General features: G+C 38.0%; 1 protein-coding gene across 1 annotated transcript in view; it reads right to left on the bottom strand.

Annotated features, from left to right (window-relative positions):
- ATP2C1 (ATPase secretory pathway Ca2+ transporting 1) overlaps positions 1-18,448 on the bottom strand; it is a 110,007-nt gene extending 91,559 nt beyond the window's left edge. Inside the window, exon 1 of the mRNA XM_033132569.1 lies at positions 17,934-18,448. Coding sequence (XP_032988460.1) covers positions 17,934-18,044 — 111 coding nt within the window. The 5' untranslated portion in view covers positions 18,045-18,448. The remainder of the gene's footprint in view (positions 1-17,933) is intronic.
- Between the last annotated feature and the right edge of the window lie 952 nt (positions 18,449-19,400).

The raw sequence follows: 19,400 nt of genomic DNA, 5'->3' as shown, positions 1-19,400 counted from the left end.
GAAAAAAAATCAAATGGACTCAAAAATAAGATACCTGTGTTTGAGTGGTTTTAAAGATATACTGATATCCCAAACACTTGACAATTTGTTTTTTTTTTACAAATATTTTTATCAGCCAGCTTCTCCACTTCCTAGCATTCTAAACATGAAAGATTTGATGAAACTGAGCAGAAACTAGAGAATTTAAGGTGTATTCTTTTAATTGTTATTTTTAAAGAAGTTGTTTTCAAATATGACTCAGTTTCCGGATTCAAAGGGTTATGAACCTACAGTGCTCTTTGGGATCTTTGGTATGTACTACTAATCCTGGGTTGGAGATGAGGGTAAGTGTGTGTCGGGGGGAGTGCAGGTGAGGATAAGAAAGGGAAAGAGGAAGAGCAAAGTGAGTATGAGTTCCAAGTCCAAGAGTCAACTTTGGACTTCATTATGTCCATGGAAAATAGACATAGAATATTCCATATTACATACACCCCAAGATCTGTTTTGAGATAAAAATGTACCCATTTAAAAGACTCCGTCTAGTTTCAAAACTGGCATAATTTGTCTCCGGTCCCAAAACACTGTCTGTAGTAAATATGAAATAAAGACCTATTGAATAAATGGGTAATCTGGAAAATGGCCATCATAAATATATATTTGCTATTGAATGAATAAACATAATCCCAACGTTGACTTTCCTACTTGCTTCCTATGATCAAACTGAAACATGAGCTTCTACTTTCCTACAAAGCAAAGAAAAAGTAAGGAATTTTTAAAGCTTTAAAATGAATTCACATTCTAAACCATAGAGGGGTTAGTTAGGACAACTTCATCGGAATGGGAATAAGCACTAATCATTGCAAGAAGCGTTAAATAGTGAGCCTTGCCCAGAACAGATGAAATTTCACACTTAGATTTTGAGCCCAGGTAACCATTTGGAATTAAAAGATAATGGAGACGTGGCTGCTTCCATGCATGTAGGAAATTGTAGCTGAGCTTGTGCTTTGGATTTTGATGACATGCATACCAATGCCTGACAAAATAAAAAGCAGTATAATTTCTAGCACAGTCATCAGTTATTACCTTAGGGATCAAGGAATCTAAATTCTTGGACAAAACCGCTGGGAGGCTAAGTATAAACAACAGGCCTTAGAATAGCCAAGCAAGTTAAATTGCCACTGGCCAATACCTTCTACTAACTTTGAAAGCCTTGCTGCTGGGTTGGTTGTCATAAATGATTGAAACTATTAGACAGATTCCATATCATGTCTCCTGGCTCCCTGCTGTGTTTGCAGTACTAGCCTAGGCTTCCTCCCTCCCTTTAAATGTTTTCTCAATTTTACATCAGAAACACTTTCAGTCTCTTTACTCTGCTGCACACTGGGTCTGAAAGAGCTTTGGGAAAGGTTCTATTTCCTCAGACCTCCAAAAATAGTACATTTTGCACTTAAGTTTTCTACCCCATCATTTTCTAGACGTCAAATATTTCTTGCAAAGCTTGCATCTTTGCCTGCATTGTCCCATGTCCTTCCAGGTCCCCTGCAGAAATCATCTCTTTCCACTGTGCTTCCTATTGTGAGAACAAATGAGAAAAAAGGCACAAAAATGTCCTTCTGGTAATAAATGAGAGCGGGAGGTCCACAGCACAGAAATTGCCTGAGGCTTTGTGAGGATCCTAAAGTTTAGCCCTGGACAATCATGCAAACATCATATTCCTATTGAGAATACTACCCAAAATAGGGGACCCATACCAAAGATGGTTTATAAGATAGGTGATGGAGAAAGAGGAATTGCAATTTGGCATGACGGTTTGTAAGATAGGTGGTAGAAAAGTGGAAATACAAATTGGTAGGAAAGAGTTTTTGCAACACAAATTGTTAAGCCTTTAGTTTAGAAACTTCACTATAAATATAGATCGGTGGAAAATTAGAAGAGCAACATTTACAGTATACCTTCAGACAATTTTATTTTTGCTTTCTGTGTTACAAAAGGCATTATTTATGTAGCCTATTTCAGAAGATGTTAAAATTAATGTGCCAAATATCGTACATTTGGCAGATTAGGAAAATGGGGATTCTGGGGTGGCAAAAGCGTTCCACATCCCAGGAACAAATACACTGAAGTGCAAATTTGGAGCTTGAACTGGCTCCACCATGCCCCAGTTCAGACAGTTGAATGCAAAACTCCTAAGAAACTGCTACATCAACTACTAGGAATACCGGTTGTTCTAAGTGAACAGTGTCCCACTCTAGAATGTTTAATGGAAGCTGACAAACTAGAAATGGCCATCAGGCCCTATGAGGAGGGTGAAAGGAACTATTTGTTATATTCCAAATGATAAAGTACTTCTGCTAATGAACACTACCAGGGATCCTCAAATATCCATTTCTCTCCAGAATCTTGAGTCTAAGTGTTTCTCAAAGTGCGACCTCTACTACCAGCAGCATCACATCACTTGGGTACTTATTAGAAATGCAAATTCTGAGATCCCACCCTGACCTACTGAGTCAGAAATTCTGAGGGGTGCACTCAGCAGTCTGTGACTTCACACGCGTTCCCCTGAATTCTGAGTGTTTGAAAGTGCTGCAGCCACCATATTATCCTTCCCTCCCCTCTTCCTCATGAAATAGCCAACAGCAACGGTGACAAAGTAGTCAGGAGAGGAAACCAAGTCCTTTAATACACAATTAAGCTAACAAATCAACCAACCCTGGAGCCTGACTTCCTTTAATATGAGATAATAAACAAATTATATTTTCTGTTACTTGCAGCTAGAAGCATCCTAATTGATAGTCTTAAATGAGAAAAACTAGTTTACATGAATAGCTTAAAATGTTATTTGGTTGATGATTTGGCTTCTTCTATGAAAATTAAAAGAATTCAATATAATATGACATTCAAATGATAAAAATGTTAAATAAATTACTTAAAATGCTAAAGGCATTGCTAATTAATGGGAAGTTGCAGACTAAGATGTAAGTCAAAAAGACTGAACAAAGGAATCTGTTTTTTTAGTTAAGCATATAAAGTGAAAAACTGGCTGATTTCAGAAAAACTTTGACAAGTTTTTCTTATTACTAGTTAGTAGTATTTTTAAATAATGTAACTGCACTTTATTCTGAAAAACTAATGAAATTTTAGAATTTTTACTGTTTTATGTAGTTGGGTGCCAGGCTTTTTCTTGCTTAATTCTTCAACTAATGCCTACTTGGTGATAGATTCTCCTATGAAATCGCTAAAATGAATTTAAGTTTACACCTTCCTAACATCTGACGTACTCATTGTTTCAGCAATCTTGATGGAAATATTTATTGTTTTGAGGTTTGCACATTAATTTGTTTCTGTTTTCTGAAAGCAGTTAAAAATCTATGACATTTAAAAAAAATACTCTACATGTATTATTTCCCTAGTTTAAATGATTAAATTGTTCATTTTAACCCTGGAAAGGTGCTTGGAAAAGATGCCAACATTGCACATTTGAGTAAAGAATTTAAATTACTTTTAGGGAAATGAGAATCAATTGTTACTGAACAGCCACCAAAACTCCACATTTGTTAGAGTTTTTTAGTTGACATAACACTTCCATGTACATAATTAAATTTAATCCTCACAGCCCTATGAGATAAGCAGACTAGATCTTTTTAATTGCTTTTTATAGCTGACAAAGCTGACACTCACACAGGTGAATTTCCTTGCACAAGAATTTCTCACTATTCATTGTCAAAGCCATGAGTCAAATATCCATATTGTCTTTAATTCCTTTAATGCTGCCACTATGACCCATTAGAAAATATTGGTTGGTGCAAAAGTAATTGTGGTTTAAAAGGTTAAAAATAATTGCAAAAACCATAATTACTTTCGCAACAATCTAATATATAAGAAACTGCCCTGTTTATTGAATTACCTTTTGTAGCTTACCATTTTGTTGTATTAAATTCTTGCATCTTTCAATCAAGCACCCTACAACCTTGGTAGCCATTAATTCCTGAATCTGGGTATCTGCCCCATAGCTCATTTGATGACTTTCAAGAATGTATTAATTAATAAGGATTTGATTATAACACATCCTTTGGTCATTGTCTACGTCTGCCATATTTCCCCAAAAATAAGACCTAGCGGACAATCAGCTCTAAGACCCGGTATTATATGATATTATATTACATTATATAAGGCCGGTATTATATTATTATATATTATATTATATTATTATATATTATATTATATTATATTACATTATATTATACCCAGTCTTATATTCTGGTAAAATAAGACGGGATCTTATATTCAGTTTTGCTCCAAAAGACTCATTAGAGCTGATTGTCCAGCTAGGTCTTATTTTTGGGGAAACACCGTATTCACCTGTTCTTGTTTAACCTTTGGACACCATCAGTGGGGAAATCACGCTCCAAGCAGAAGCTGTTTTAGAATCTCTTGGGTTTATCCTTCAGAGTGGAAAATTACTGCTAAAACGGGAGTGTAATCTTATAAGTAAATAATCACAGACTGGTATTTTAGAGCGATTATTCAGTAGGTAATTGAGACATGTTCATTAACATGTGTTATTGAAAAACAACAGAATTCGTATTAAACACGTGTTCAAAGGATGTAGAAGCCACTAAACAGCATTAGGAATACTGATTTCATCATTCCAAGTGATCATTTTTTTCTTGTTTTGAGTCTTTATAATTATATGTACATATTAACCAGCGTATGGACAAGGTAAAAATTGAGAGAATTTGTTTTTAATGCTAAGAACTTAAAATGGCTTTAGATAGTGTGGAGGACTTAACAACTTTTACATCTTTTTTATATTCCATAATTTAAATCAACAGTTGAAATTGTCACTTGTCATTTCAGTTTAATAAGCAAACAGCTACAGAAGAAGGAACTAAAGAGATGACATATTTTAGATTATATTCTTATAGCAAAGACATTGTTTAACAATTTCTTGCATTATTAAGCATTACGTAATACTAATAGGCATAAGGCAACTGTGGTTGAAAACTGTCAATTAAGAACCCATAAAGCTGTAAATCATCATCAAAAAAGCCCTTGGCTTTGGCAAGGACTCTCCAACTTCTAAATGACAATCGTGCTATTCTTGAGAAGGAATGGCAACCCCAGTTAGCTTTGAATTTGTCAGCTTTGAATTAGAAAATATGCTTCATCAAATGGCTCTGCATCAGTGGTTCTCAAACTGTGTTCCCTACCACCAGAGGACTTTTTAGAAATACAAATTCTGGGGCCCACACCTCAGACCTACTGAATTAGCAACTGTGTGTGTGAGTGTGGCAGTGGGGACTTTATTCTGTAGTGCAGTCCTCCAGGTGATTCCAATGCATGCTAAAGTTTCAGCACTGATGTGAGAGAAACATAAAACTTTGATCTAAAGATATTTCGACCTAAAAATATTTCTACTAGTCCTCAAATCTAAAAAAAAACACAGAGTGAGAGGGTATATTAGCATTTTAAACCTCCTTCAGCATTCTTAAATCACACAGGGCTTTGAACTTCGAGTAAATACTTGTTGGCGTAGAACCAGGTATTTTAAAAGATCAGGAGAAAGAGCATTAAGACCATAAAGAGATTAAATTTCTCCCCTCTTAAGTATCTCTGATCATCACATCAGCATAGACATCGTACAGAGAACAAAAGTTAGAAAGCAGTGCAGTGGCAATGGAGCTACAGTTGTGTCCCTAGCTATGAAGTCAGTCTTTGTGTTCTTATTCCAGGTCAGGACCTTTGGAACAATGCTTCTTTGAGCAGGTGTATCAGGCTGTAGCGGCACCAGTTAGATGAAAGAAGTGGGGGGAAGCTTCATAAACAGAAAATGCCATTCTCTTGAAACAATATGTTCCTAAGAGAAATAGTTTCATCCCTTAAAAACAAACCCCCACCCCAAAAAAATCTGCATAACATTTCAGAAGCTACAATTTTTTTAGTACATTATACAGAAATTATATGTTGGGGACAGAGCAAAACAGGTAGTTTGTCAATACTAGAAAAATAGGATTTTACACTATTCAATCACTTTAAATAATTTGATTATAAACTATGCACCCATTATATAAGACCGAAATGCTTCTATTATATGCTTTATTTATTTTGAGATGTATTTATAGGCCATAGTCAAGTTTAGCGGCAAGTATTATAATAGTTAACGGGACAAGACACAATCATAAGGACTGCTAATATTTTAGGACAGTTATTCATAGAACAAAGGAAGAGGAGAAAGAGGAGTCAAGAGTTTCTACTAAGAAGACACACAAGAGAAATACAGGTATTTGAATACATTACGAACGAGCAAAATTCCGCAAAGAAAGCCAACACAAAAGTGATTTTATCCAGGCACAACTTACAGTAACTATGTTATAATTGCAAATAACAGATGAGTTTGCAAAACCTTGATTACATTTTAATGAATTCTAAAAGATTTTCTTTAGTGCTGCTATAATTTCTCCTCTGTGTAGCCTTTACAGCAATAACATGTTCTTTCTCTACGCGTTAACTGGCTTGCTTGAAAGATTAGTAAATGATTTATTTAATATTAATTAGACCAATACAGGTTTGGAGACCTACTGTATTTACAAATAATCCCATCACAAATAATAAGCCTTTTGTGAATATTAATGAGGGTGGGGCCCCTTTGAGTTTTAGCACCAGAACATCTTCATCTCCGTAGAGCTATTTCCTTTAACGAAGTACACAGAAAGAACATCCTCTATTTCCTTCAGTGGGGTTGGGTGCTGAAGCTGCTCAGAATAGGACCTCATACACCATTACTTTTGAAGCCACCCTATGGCATAGACTCTTACATATTAATAGTATACCACCATTTTTTGTTATACCATTCCTCCAGAGCTGGATTTGCTTGGAAATCAAGGAAGCTTAAGTTTCTTCATTTGCAGAGGCCCCTTTTAAGGCCCTAAAAGAGACTCTAGCAATGTCCTCATGGTCTTTTGGTTTGGTAAAATTTGCAACAGATATTTTAATTGATTTAAGTGATTGATTCTAGAGTACTCCTTTTGCTGCTTTTCCTCCTTCACGCTTCTCCTATACGGTAACACTGAAGCAGCCGTGGGCAAGTTTTGGATCTGACTTAAAGAAGATGAGATGGGGATATATTTAGATTTCGTTTAGATGTAGTGGGATATAAACATGTGGCTTGTAGTCATGTATGTGTATGGTGAAGTTATTGCTAGCTGTCCTAGTAGAGAAAGGACATCCAGAAATACTCCTACTACCTACTGTACTAGACCACAGGGCCTGAAATCTTTATATAAATGTGTCCAGTGCTGCCCAGCATCTGAAATGTTTCTCAATTCAAAAAATACACACATACACACATACACACACACACACACACACACACACACACACACACACACGGTGCCAAAGTTCAAACACATTCTAAAATGTGTTTTGGCACCCTCCATACATATGCAACATATATATTAACTATTCTAGAGGAGTGTGTCTGAATTATCTTTCAATTACATCTTTAGAGAATATTAGAAAATCATTGTCATGCAAGTGGTGGTTAAAGACTCTGTAGCACAAAAATGTTAGAACAAAACATTTCTATCAGTTAATTTTAGTAAAAACACTTATTTTTCTAAATTTTGTGATGTTTGTTGTATTTGCCCCTCAAATTTATAATTTGTTGTGATTTCTTATTTCATTCTAAATAAATATTCACTTTATATTTGATTTGATATTTATAATTTTATATTCTTTCTCTTAGAAGAAGTTCCCTCCAAATTGAATAACCTTGAAGCCTCTCAAAAGGATCTCCTGAAAGGATTTAAGGTGTCTTTCCTGCACAGTAGTTATGATGGTTTTATTTTTAACCCCTTTATTCTCAATAAATGAAATAAAATCTATTATTAAGGAGAGAAGGAAGAAAAGAAGGGTCCTTAATCTGTGGGAATAGTCTTAGTATGGGGCAATAAATCGGGCCCTGGAGTCAGATAGGCAAACCGGGTGCCGAAATCTGACTGCCATCATTTATGAGGTATACCAAGTAATCTCAGACTTTAAACCTCAGTTCTCTCATCCATAAAGTGGGGATACGACCACCAATTTTGTAAGATTATTATGAAGATTAAATGACAATGTATTTAAAGGATCTTGCCAAGTGCATATAAGTCATTTAATAAAAAATTAAAATACCTTCCCAGACAAGAAAAAGCTGAAGGAGTCCATCACCACCAAGTCACTATTATAATAAGAAACGTTAAAGGGACTTCTTGAAGAAAAAGGAGGAGGAGGGAGGGAGGGGGAGGAGAAGAAGAAAATAAAAATATATGAATAAGAAAATATGGCAAAGAAAATATATTCTCACAAAGGCAAACATATACACGTGATAGAAGCAGTGGATCAACCAACACTAAAGCTCGTACAAAGGTTAAAAGGCAAAAATAGGAACATCATGTGTGATTACAATAGTAAATTAAGGGAGGCACAGGCATACACACACACATACACACGCAAAATAAAGAAAAAACACTGACAAAAGCATAAACATGGAAGAAGTAAAAATGGTAGTGATTTTAGAATGTGTTTGGATTTAAGCAACCATCAGCTTAAAATAGGCTGCTATAAACATAGCTTGGTATATAATTACACTAAAAAGCTACAAGAGATATACAAAAAATAAAGAGAAAGGAATTTGACCACAATTCTACAGAAAGTCATCAACGTGTAGGAGAGCAGGAGAATGAGAAAAGAACAGAGAAGAACTATAAAAGCATTCAAAAAACAATAAAAGGGCAATAACTACTTATCTATCAATAATAACTTTAAATGTAAATGGATGAAATGCCCAAATCAAAAGATGAATAAAGAATTGGTACATATATACAATGGAATATTACTCTGCCATAAAAAGAATGAAATCTTATCATTTGTGACAACATGGATGGAACTAGAGAGTATTGTTATGCTAAGTGAAATAAGTCATCAGAGAAAGACAAATACCATATGATTTCACTTATATGTGGAATCTAAAAACCAAAACAAACAATACAGAAACAAACCCATAGATACAGAGAACAAACTCATGGTTGCCAGGTGGGAGTGGATTTGGGGGTGTGAATAAGGTGAAGGGACGAAGAAGTACAAATTGGCAGTTACAAAACAGTCACAAGATGTAAAGTATACCATAGGGAGCATAATCAATAATATTATAATAACTAGGTACGGTGCCAGGTTGGTGCAAGACTTATCGAGGGATCATTTCATAAGTTATATAAATGTCTAACTGCTATGCTGTACACCTGAAACTAATATAATATTGAATGTCAATTGTAACTGAAAATTTCTTTAAATTTTTTAATTAAAATGTCTTATTCTTGAAACATAATCCAAATTTTATTCCTTTTTTTTCATTTTTTTAAAAATTTTTTTTAATTTATTGGGGTGACAATTGTTAGTAAAATTACATAGATCTTAGGTGTGCAATAAATTTTATTTCTTGAAATAGCCTTACTAATATGCTGCCTTTAGGATGAACAGGAAAGAAAGAATTCCAGCCTTTTTCCTGCTCTCTTCACAGCAAATTATGAACAGTGTAGCATATGTGCAAAGTTCATTCCTTTTTCTGTTAAGGCATGGAATTGTCTGTACCAGGTGAGGAAATATGTCATCTTCCATTCTGAACCATAGTTAGCAAATAAAATGTTGCAGACAAACTGTCTAAGAAGTGGAATAGCATAGCAAATTTAGAAACATGCATAAAAAGCTACACTGTTAGTTCACACACAAAAAAAGTTTACATTTGAGTTAATATGCTTATTTCAAAGGCAAAGGTTTTGGTGTTCATCCATTTACTGACTTGTGTTTCAAAAGCATCTGAGTACAGTACATTAGGAAAGGTTAGAAGCAGATAACAGGATTAGAAATAGCTCAAAATCAACTCAGGGTTCAGGTGTCTTACAGACATGTCTAACACTTCACAGCTGTGATAATATGGAGAAAAAGGCTGGTACACCTTCAGAATGAACCACAATAAGCAGAAAATTGGCACCATTAAATGCAGGAAAAAAGAGTTGAAGGCAAAACAGGATTGATATATGTTTTAAAAAGTGGTCAAAATGCCACAAAATAACCTGAAATTTCTGTGTCCCTGTTTATCAATGACTGCCTAAGTATACTTAGTTGTTTATCCTCATGGGTACAAGTAGTTCAGTGGCCAATCATGTTCAGAAAAGCTAGTTACTGGTGCATAAGTTTTCACCTGAGGTGTTTTCTGGATGTAGTTTATTTCCTTTCCTTGATGGAAATGCTACCTGAATCTCCAAAGACATTTGAATCTATCTTCTTTGGCCTTAGATTCCAGAGCAACACACTCAGATTGTGGAGTATTTACCATGAACCAAATAAAACAAATGAATTCTAACTGATGCACCCATGACGTCTCTTTGTTCCTAAGGTGTCTTAATTGCCCATCTTTGTATTGCCCACTGCACTAGAATCTGGGGGTTGGAAGGAGCCTGATTATTCATTCAATCTTCTCTTTCATGATGCAGGTACCATTACTAGAGCATCCTCCAAGGAGGGGTATCACATAACCCAGCCCCTCTGCAAAAGGTCGCCCATTCTTTTACCTTTCATTTTTAGAAAACCCACCCTTATTTTTTTTTAATTTTTCCCCCTTCTTCCACCTCCTCCCTCACCCCCCACTCCAGTTCAAGCCGTTGTCTCTCAGCTTAGTTGTGTAGGACACAGCTCCCTGGCCCATGCTGGTAGTATGAGCCTTGCGCTCCCCCTGGCAGAGGCAGTTGGTGGCCAGTCGAGGGTCCGCCACTCATAGCAGCTCACAGCAGCTCTGGCCTGGCTGCCGCCGTTCACGCCAACCTCCAGCTGCTCCCAGCAGCCCAGCTCCCCGGAGAGCTGTTGTTCACAATCTTAGCTGTAGAGGGCATAGCTTAATGGCCCATTTGGGAATCAAACCTGAGACCTCGATGTTAGGACCCTGGTGCTCCAACCACCTGAGCCACCGGGCCGGCCTCCCCATCCTTATTTTTGTATCACAACTTCTCTCTGCAATTCTGCCCATCAGTTATAGTTACTTCCTCTGGAACTTCCCAAATGCACCTCCATCTTTCTTCTACAAATCAGCCCTCTGGATCTTATGAAACGCAAACACATATACAGAAACAATTACATCTTACATCTCTTCTTCACTGAACCAGTATCCAGGATTCTTTCAAGAACCGCTGTCTCAGGATAGCATTCATTAGTCCCGCTGCCTCCACACACATCTCTTCTTCCACTTCTCCCTGTTTCCATGCCAATTTCTGGCCAAGGCCTTTGTTCCAATTGTCCCCTCACTATCCTCCTTTAGTTAATATCCACTCTTCCTTCAGAACTTAATTCAGGGCAGCCTTTTCTGTCTTTCCCACCTTGGTCTTATCTTCCATTATATACTTTGCTGAACGTATCCGAGCAGCAATTTTACATTTATTTGTGGGGCTATTTAATTCCCAGTATGTCCTGTATGACTAACAAAGTGCCGGATGGAAGTGTTGGAAGGAGAGCCACTGACTACGTGCAAGTTTCTGAAATTGGTCCTTGGAGGTTGTGATGGGGGTAAGAGTACCCCCTACCCCACCCCCACCCCCACCCCCACCAAGAACCAATTCCACATGACTTTTTTTTTTAGAGACTTTATAAAATGGATAATTTTGATATACTCTCAAGATGTAACCAACTCACTTAGTTTAAGGGGCTAAAAACTTAACATATCTTAAACCACACTGGAGTAAAATTTCTATCATTTCACCTAGAGAGGAAAACCTGCATCAGCAACCCAAAACCCTTATGTAATGTCACAAATCTCAACATATTGTTTTGGGGGTGCAAGGGGAGTCCTTAATTTTTCTATTAATATTTTTATCCAGAGAAAGTAATAAGAGCCAAAACGAAGAACTAAGTTTCTAAGGTTCAACTTAAATTCAAAGGTTTATTTACTTATGTAATAACCCAGGTTTGAGGTTAGCATTCATTAAGAAACAAAGCAAGAAATAAAAATCCAGTGATCCTGTTTGAACTAGAAAGCTTTTCTTAAGTCATTGAAGAGAAACTTTAGAACAGCCTCCGAAATAAAATTTAGTTCTAATCCTTAATTAAAATATAGCTACTGAACATACTCCCTGGCCCCCAAAGACCACTCTCCTCATTTTAAGAAAATTAACCAGAGCAGGTTTTGAGTCAGTCATCCCCGCTATGACTGCAGTGTGTGGTTTTTGCCTCATATTGTAGGGACTTGAATATGGCTCTTTCTGCTGTTTGAGACTATAAGTATCACAGAGAGGCTACAGCCTACCTAATTCATTTTTACTTCCTTATTAACTACAAAAATGCTCCATACATAATATATGGGGGGGGAAATTTGCTTAGTAACCGAAGGAATTAAGGAATTCCACAAAACAAGATGACAGGTGACAGATTCTCTTCTCTGCATTCAGTCCCGTTCAGGTCAACAATTGTGTCCATATTTATATAGACATCAATGGTAACAGGATTGCATATTCAGATAACAAGAATACAGAAAGATAGTAAGAAAAAAATTGTGCGGATGAACTTTGTTGGAAAATGTTATAACAGTGCAAGGGTCTAATTCCAAAAATATGTACGTAATAGCTATTGTACATGCCCCCTGGCACCAAAGACCACTCTCTTCATTTTAAGCAGATTCACTGTTAAATAGGCAGGGCCTGTCAGGTCAGCTCGTAGATGGTAATTCATGTTCAGAAAGAAGTCTTTCTATTCAAGAGAGCAAGGCACCATTGGCACAGATCATCCCAAATTTGTGTCCATTAAAGTAGCCATCCTGCATTTTCTGCTCCCTCATCTGTGGGAGACATGGAAGAAGAGATTCAAGCTGATGAGGCTACTGCAGGGCAGTATAAGTGGAGGGACAAGAGCTCCAAATAGCAGGCCCTTCTCTGCCTCGGTCTTTCATCAACGGGGCTCATTTATTATTGACAAGCTGAACTTGAGGCATCACTTCACCCATCCCCTGGACTCAGCCTATAGACTCCTAGTCTCCTTGCTTGGTAGTCGTATTGCCCTTTCCTACCCCTGTTTGGACTCACAATACACATTTGAAAGAGCACTGAACTGAGAGTCCAGCAGGCCACATTCTAATCCCAGCGTTGATACAAATGAGCTATGTGACCTAGGGCAAATCCCTCGACCCCTGAAACTAGTTCCACATCCATGAAATAAAGTTACTCTACCATTTCCCTTAAATCTCACCGGCCTCTGTTTACCAAAGATGATAACCCTAGTGTCCCCATCTCTTGCCCTCACCTGCACGACAGCATCTCAGCCTCTGAACTCCCCAACCTTCACATTCACTCATTCAGTTATGTAAATATATACCTACTTTGTGCCTTATTTATGTTTGGCACTGGGACCAAAACAGAAAATGAAAATAATCATGTTCCCTGCGTTAGGATGAAATAAGATTTTCACTTAAAGAAGAAAATGCTGACTGCTTTGAGGAGCTTGGATTGCAGCGTAACAAGAGTGAATGTGGGAATACAAATCTGAATGATAGTGCAATGGTCCAAGCAAGAAAGGATGGTGAATCAGGGTTGGTAGGTAAAGATGGAGGATTCAGCAACTATTTTAGAAGTAGTATTGACTAGACTTGTTAATAATTTGCAAAAGGGAGGCGAGGGAGAGAAAGAGAGGTACCAAAGTGACTCTCGAGTTTCTTGCTTGAGCTTTTGTGCTGATCAATGGACCTGAGGAGGAGCAGGTTTGGTGATAGAGCTTGTGAGTTCTCTTTAGACACATTTAGTCTGCAACATCCACGGGACATTCAGATGGAGATGTCATACAGGCAGTGGGATATACAAGGCTACCCTGAACTGGGGATAAATATTTGGGCATTGTCAGCAAATGGGTGGTGTTTGACCAAGGGAGAGAGCGTAGACTGTCCCATATGAGTTCACAGTCTTCTCTTACCATTTGGCACTGGCGACCATGAATAATGTCTGCATCAATGGGGCTGACCCCTAAGAACAGCACTTTCTAGGGTTTCATAGAGCACTCAGTTCTCTGTAGGCCTCATTGGCTGAGCAAACTACAGTCTGCTCAGAAGTGGAGCAAATTCTCCTTTGCCCACTCAGTGTCCTATTTGTTTACCCGAGCCACAGAGCAGGCTTTTGGGACTCCAGTACACAAGAGAATATTGCCTATAAGTCTCATTTACTACCCACAAGCGCAGACATCAGCATCTAAGCCAGACCCTGGCTGTTCTCATCAGACCAAAAGAAAACAACTGCAATCATATACCATTATACATGTGTTCAGTACACCTGCCCAAACTCATCTGAGAACCCATTCAGGCTGGGCCCCCCCAGCCACTGCCACCACCATCACCACTACCACCACCACAAAACCACTTGAATAATACTGTTCAAAATGTGCATCATCCAATTTTTCCAACCTTCAGCACCTTCATCTAATTAATGACTTTAGTCTTCTACCTAGTTAGGAGCTTGGCTTTGTGAAAGGTCAGCTATAATAGAGTCTAGAAATGCAAAGGATGAGATATTTGTTCCCAGTTTGATGAATAACCTGTTCCCCCATTGATTGGTACATTACAATGGGAGTAACAACAGAAACCACCAAACCCACCAACTCTCAGTTCAAACGTTCATGTCTGTATGACACCAAGTTCAAGGGGGAAGAACACTGAGGAGAAGCTGTAAAGAAAAAAGCCTCTGTGAACAAGGTGAGTGTAACAAAGACCATAACTGGACCATGTGGGAATGCTTCCGGCCCAGTCAAGAGATGGGTAGTGGCAAGAAAGGAGGTGTGCTCCACAGGCAATCTGCCTGTGCTGCAGGTCTCTCCTATGCCAGCATGTGTCAGGCTCCAAGGTGGGCCTGCGGGAACAAAGAACAAGATGCCACCCAGTGTCGTGGGTATGTGTAAGCAAATGGCTTACTACATACAACATAGTACAGGGCTCTATTAGAAGCAGAGTATCTTAGAAAGGAGGGGCTATGCTTCACTCTTCCCAACAGAACTGGAGAAAGCTTTTTTGTGAGCCCATTGAACCTGAGTCTTGAAGAATGTGTAGGAGATCTCCAAGGGGGAAAGTTGTAAATAAATTAAGAAATTCTAGGCTAAAGTGAGGAGTGTATCTGAATGCACAGAGGTGGAGAAGCAGATGGTGCATCTAGGATATTATTCTCCACGTGTGTGAAACACAACATTGAGGGTACCTGATGGTTCTAGATGAATTGAGAGACGATTTTAAGTGGCATGCAGACACTACGATAAATAACAATGAATGACTTGAAATCGAGAAAGTTGTCTATCTTTTAATTTCCTTTTATTGTTGGCCGGAGAATTTCTCAGTTGGCTACAAGGACGCTAATCACTTACAAGCTAATCTTCCTACTTAACAAAACGAAGCAGGTTTCAGGCTTAGAGGTTTCACAGTTAACAGTTTCTAGCTAGAATGTAACATTATTTTGCTTTTATTGTATTTATACTTCTACGTATGGCAAATGACAGTGGCTTTCCATTTATAGCAGTGATATGAAATTTTCTTTTTACACAAATTGAAGTTTTTAAAGTGAATGATTAAATGCAAATGCTGACAAGTATTAAGGAACACATAAATACATACAGGTGTTAAACACACTTATGGTAAGAATTATGAAAGTGGTATGTGAATATCTGAAGTGTTGGACATACTCTCTAGGAAAAGATGTTAGCCATTTGCTGTGTTGCTGTCACTGGATTATTCTGAGAGAAAGCATGATAAAATGGATTAAGTTTAAAGCCACGAGTTCAAATCCTTGTTCAGTACTGTTGAGCTGGGTATCCTTGGGTAAGACCTCTTCTGGGTCTCTAAGTCTCACTTCCCTCACCTTTATAATGAGGATCGATCTTACAGGAATATAAGGCTTAGAGACAACCAATATACAGATCCTAAAAATATAGACATCATTAACCTCCTTTGTAACTTTCTAACAAGCTTTCCAAGGTTAGCCATGATTGACTCTGACCTAATTCCTCTAATTCTGTGAGACATTATGTCTGCAGAGCTGTAATTGGTTTCAGAAAAAAAAAAATCAAATATGTCATTTTTCTTTATTTCTCCATTAACTTGTATAGGAAGAAATCACAATACTCATAGCTGTTTCCAGGTCATTTCAAATGGTTGTACACATGGGAGGGGGCCAGCCACCCAGTCCAAGTCAGAGAGGATCCATGTTAAATCCTAATGTTCTCCTGAATGCATTTTGCAACGTTTAAAAAATAAACTTAAATATAAAAATCATTCAATATAGGGTTGTCTGAGGCCCACTGGAAAATAAATAAATAAATAAATAAATAAATAAATAAATAAATAAACTTAAGAAGCTGCACAACTGTTCTTCTGCGGAGTATTTGAGATCTTGCTCCCTGGCATATGTCCTCAGTTTGGCTCAAATAAACTCTTCTAAAATTTTAAATAAATAAACGTAAAAACAAACTGTACAAGCAAGATAGCCACATCTCCAGAAACTTATACTGAGAAAAGGAAACAGAAAATCACTTAATCCACAGTTCCCAGTTCCCAGCCCCATCCTTTCAGCCACTTCCCCCCCCATTACGCCCCCCCCCTCCACCTCAGGCCTAGAAGACGCCTGTGGATTTGGACTCAGTGATTATGGCAGACAACTCAGAGCACCACTACCTAGGTCTCTGGCTTTCCACTTCAAAAGCAAGCCCATGGAAAACAAGGGATTTCCTTGCAGTCATGACACCTTGCTTAATTAAGAAATAAATTGGCTACTAAGCCTGGCCCCCTTAGCGAGCATCGCCTGAATTTCCAGCTCATGTAAAATTAGGAAAGCACAGCAGAAAAGCAGTTTCCTCTCAAATGGTAGTAATGATTTTTCATTTTCCAAATTATGCATCGCCTTTTTGGGAAACCTGTCATTAGAGGATTTTCTGTCTGCTAACCTTTGCTTTCACTTCCTCAAAGTGTTTTAATAAGTAGGTCACCTCATTCAAATACAGGACACTGCTAATATCTCCCATGCAGTTTTGCAGTCCTAGTGACAAGCATGATGCCCAAGCAATTTATTACTCTGGTCTTTGATGTGACCATACATTTATTGTTTACCACTGCCATTCTTCTTTCTAAATTAACCACCAGATTTCATGGATCAGACATAGCGATTTCTTCTAACAATTTAGTGTAATTCAAAAAAGCAGTTTTTAGAAATGCCTTTTTCATAATCGTAAGGGAGAGAATGAATGCATGATTTTAAACAAGAAGTGATCAGACATTTGAACCGTTTTTAAAAGTATATGTATAGTCCCACATGCTAGAGTCTACTGCTAGAAATCCTAACTTTGGATTGGCTCAGAAGACGGAAAACTTGAGTGCTCTATCGCCTACCCTCCACCAAGAAAATGACTGGTTCCTTCTCAATGGTCTCAACTCTTCAGTGATTTGCTTAGGGCTATCATATTTACAGTCTACAAAATGTTTTTTTGTTTTGCAAATCTCGGTGATGTTAAAAACACATAAGAGAAAGCAGTGTATTTCTAGGCTTGATACTTTTCTTTGTTCAGATGTAACAATAGTTTTAAAATCTGTATTTGAGGGCCTAGATAATTATCAAGGAATCCTCCACAATTCGACTCTGATAGAATAGTGTAGTCTAGTTATTCAGAAGAAACAAAAGCACGTGGTTTTGTTACAGAACTTGAACTTAATCTAATGATCCAAATGTTCCAAGTTCAAATAAATCCTCACAAGCCTGCTTACTCTTCTGATTGCCAAGTTTGAACAGCCCTAAGCAGGAGTCGACCTGTGTCTATAAACATGTAAACTACTGGCAGAAACTAAATTGCCAAGTGCCGTAAAAGCCACAGCCAAAAGCAAACACCAGTTAACTTTAAAGATAATATAAACAAAAGAATACCTGTTCTTCAGCAGCTCTTTGGTTTCTCAGCATCGATACATATTTTCTAATTGCATGAAGAGGATATTTTTTGAAATAAGAGAATCTAGACTGAGGCAACAGATTATCCATGGTGAGGAAAGCAAGAAGGTTCTTGTCTGCCCCGCCCTGTCAGCCACCATATGAAATCTAGAAGCTTCACAATTCCTCAGATGCCTAAAGATTTGCTTGTAGCTCGATCACGTTCTTGCAAACAAAGCAGATGTTCTTCTTGCCGCTTCCTCTTTTGGGTAGAGTTCCTCGTGAAACCAGACAGCCAAGTGTGAACTCTGTCTAAAAAGCCTTCAGAAACGCAATGCCCAAAGGGCCGAAGGAGCCAGGAGGAATTTAGGGGCTGGTCCACAGAATGCAAATTGCTTAGTGGTAGTGATGCGACTGTCCTATTTCTAGCAACAGCGCTCTGTTGCAAGCTATGTTAATATTAGCTAGCTGGTGACTTTCCACACCCACGGACTCACTGGAGGTTTAATCTTAATTCTTCTGACAGCTTTTCCAGCTCTTAAAGAGAACGTGACATGTGGTTTTCCCTGTTTCCTTGTAGATTTAATATCTTCCTGAACACTCACGGACAACCCTCAGCTGCGTCTCAGCTCTAAAGTGGTGATTCATTCAGTCTTGAGAAGCATTTTTTTTTTTTAGCAGACTTATAAAGAAAATTAACAAATTACCTCCCCCTTCACTGTTATCAAGGAGTTCAGTGTCAGCACTTAAAACGCTTGGTTTACACTGTCCTGCATTATGCAACATACTCAGTAACCAGATACTTTATGTTAATTGAACAATAGCTGCAAACAGATTCCGTTCTGAGTGAAAAGGCTTCTCTCCTTGAATCCTTATCTCAAATCCACAGGCTGAATCCAGGAACATTAAATTCCCCAGGCTTTCTTCTGCCTGTAAGGGAGAAAAAACATTATACATTTACTTTCTAACTATTTTTAAAAAGGATTCATGCTTAAAAGGGAAAACATGATAAGAGGTCTGTGGTCTTAGAGGACATAAAATTATAAAATTTGAAAGTTCAATATTTTCTTTATACTCTATAGATGGCACCGGGTTTCTGAACAAAGTCCCCACATAGGTTTTGCTATGTTATTACCCTTTTTAACTTTGCAGTAGCTGGTTCATTTGATGGAAACATTTGGCCACTTCTGTGAGAGGCTGCCATAGAGAGTCTAGGCTGGACATCAACCAAAAATCTTGAAATGCAGAGATTTGCTTTCGAGTAGAAAAAGAGAACTGGTGAACTGGTCTTTCCCCCTTCAGAGAGAGCACTGCAGGTTGGGGTGAAGGGGGTGGACAGAGCTGGGGGTGAGGTAATCCATGTTGCAGCCCGAGCCATCCCCCAGACAGCCTCCCTGACATTCCTGGTCGGGCCAGCTGTCTTCAGGGAACACACTTGATGGGTCTAATGTGGACTGTGCTGCCAGC

Source organism: Rhinolophus ferrumequinum, chromosome 17 (assembly GCF_004115265.2).
Source record: "Rhinolophus ferrumequinum isolate MPI-CBG mRhiFer1 chromosome 17, mRhiFer1_v1.p, whole genome shotgun sequence".
Classification (NCBI taxonomy): Eukaryota; Metazoa; Chordata; class Mammalia; order Chiroptera; family Rhinolophidae; genus Rhinolophus; species Rhinolophus ferrumequinum.
Note: the sequence above shows the minus strand (reverse complement) of the source record. Positions and strands in the feature narration are given on the sequence as shown.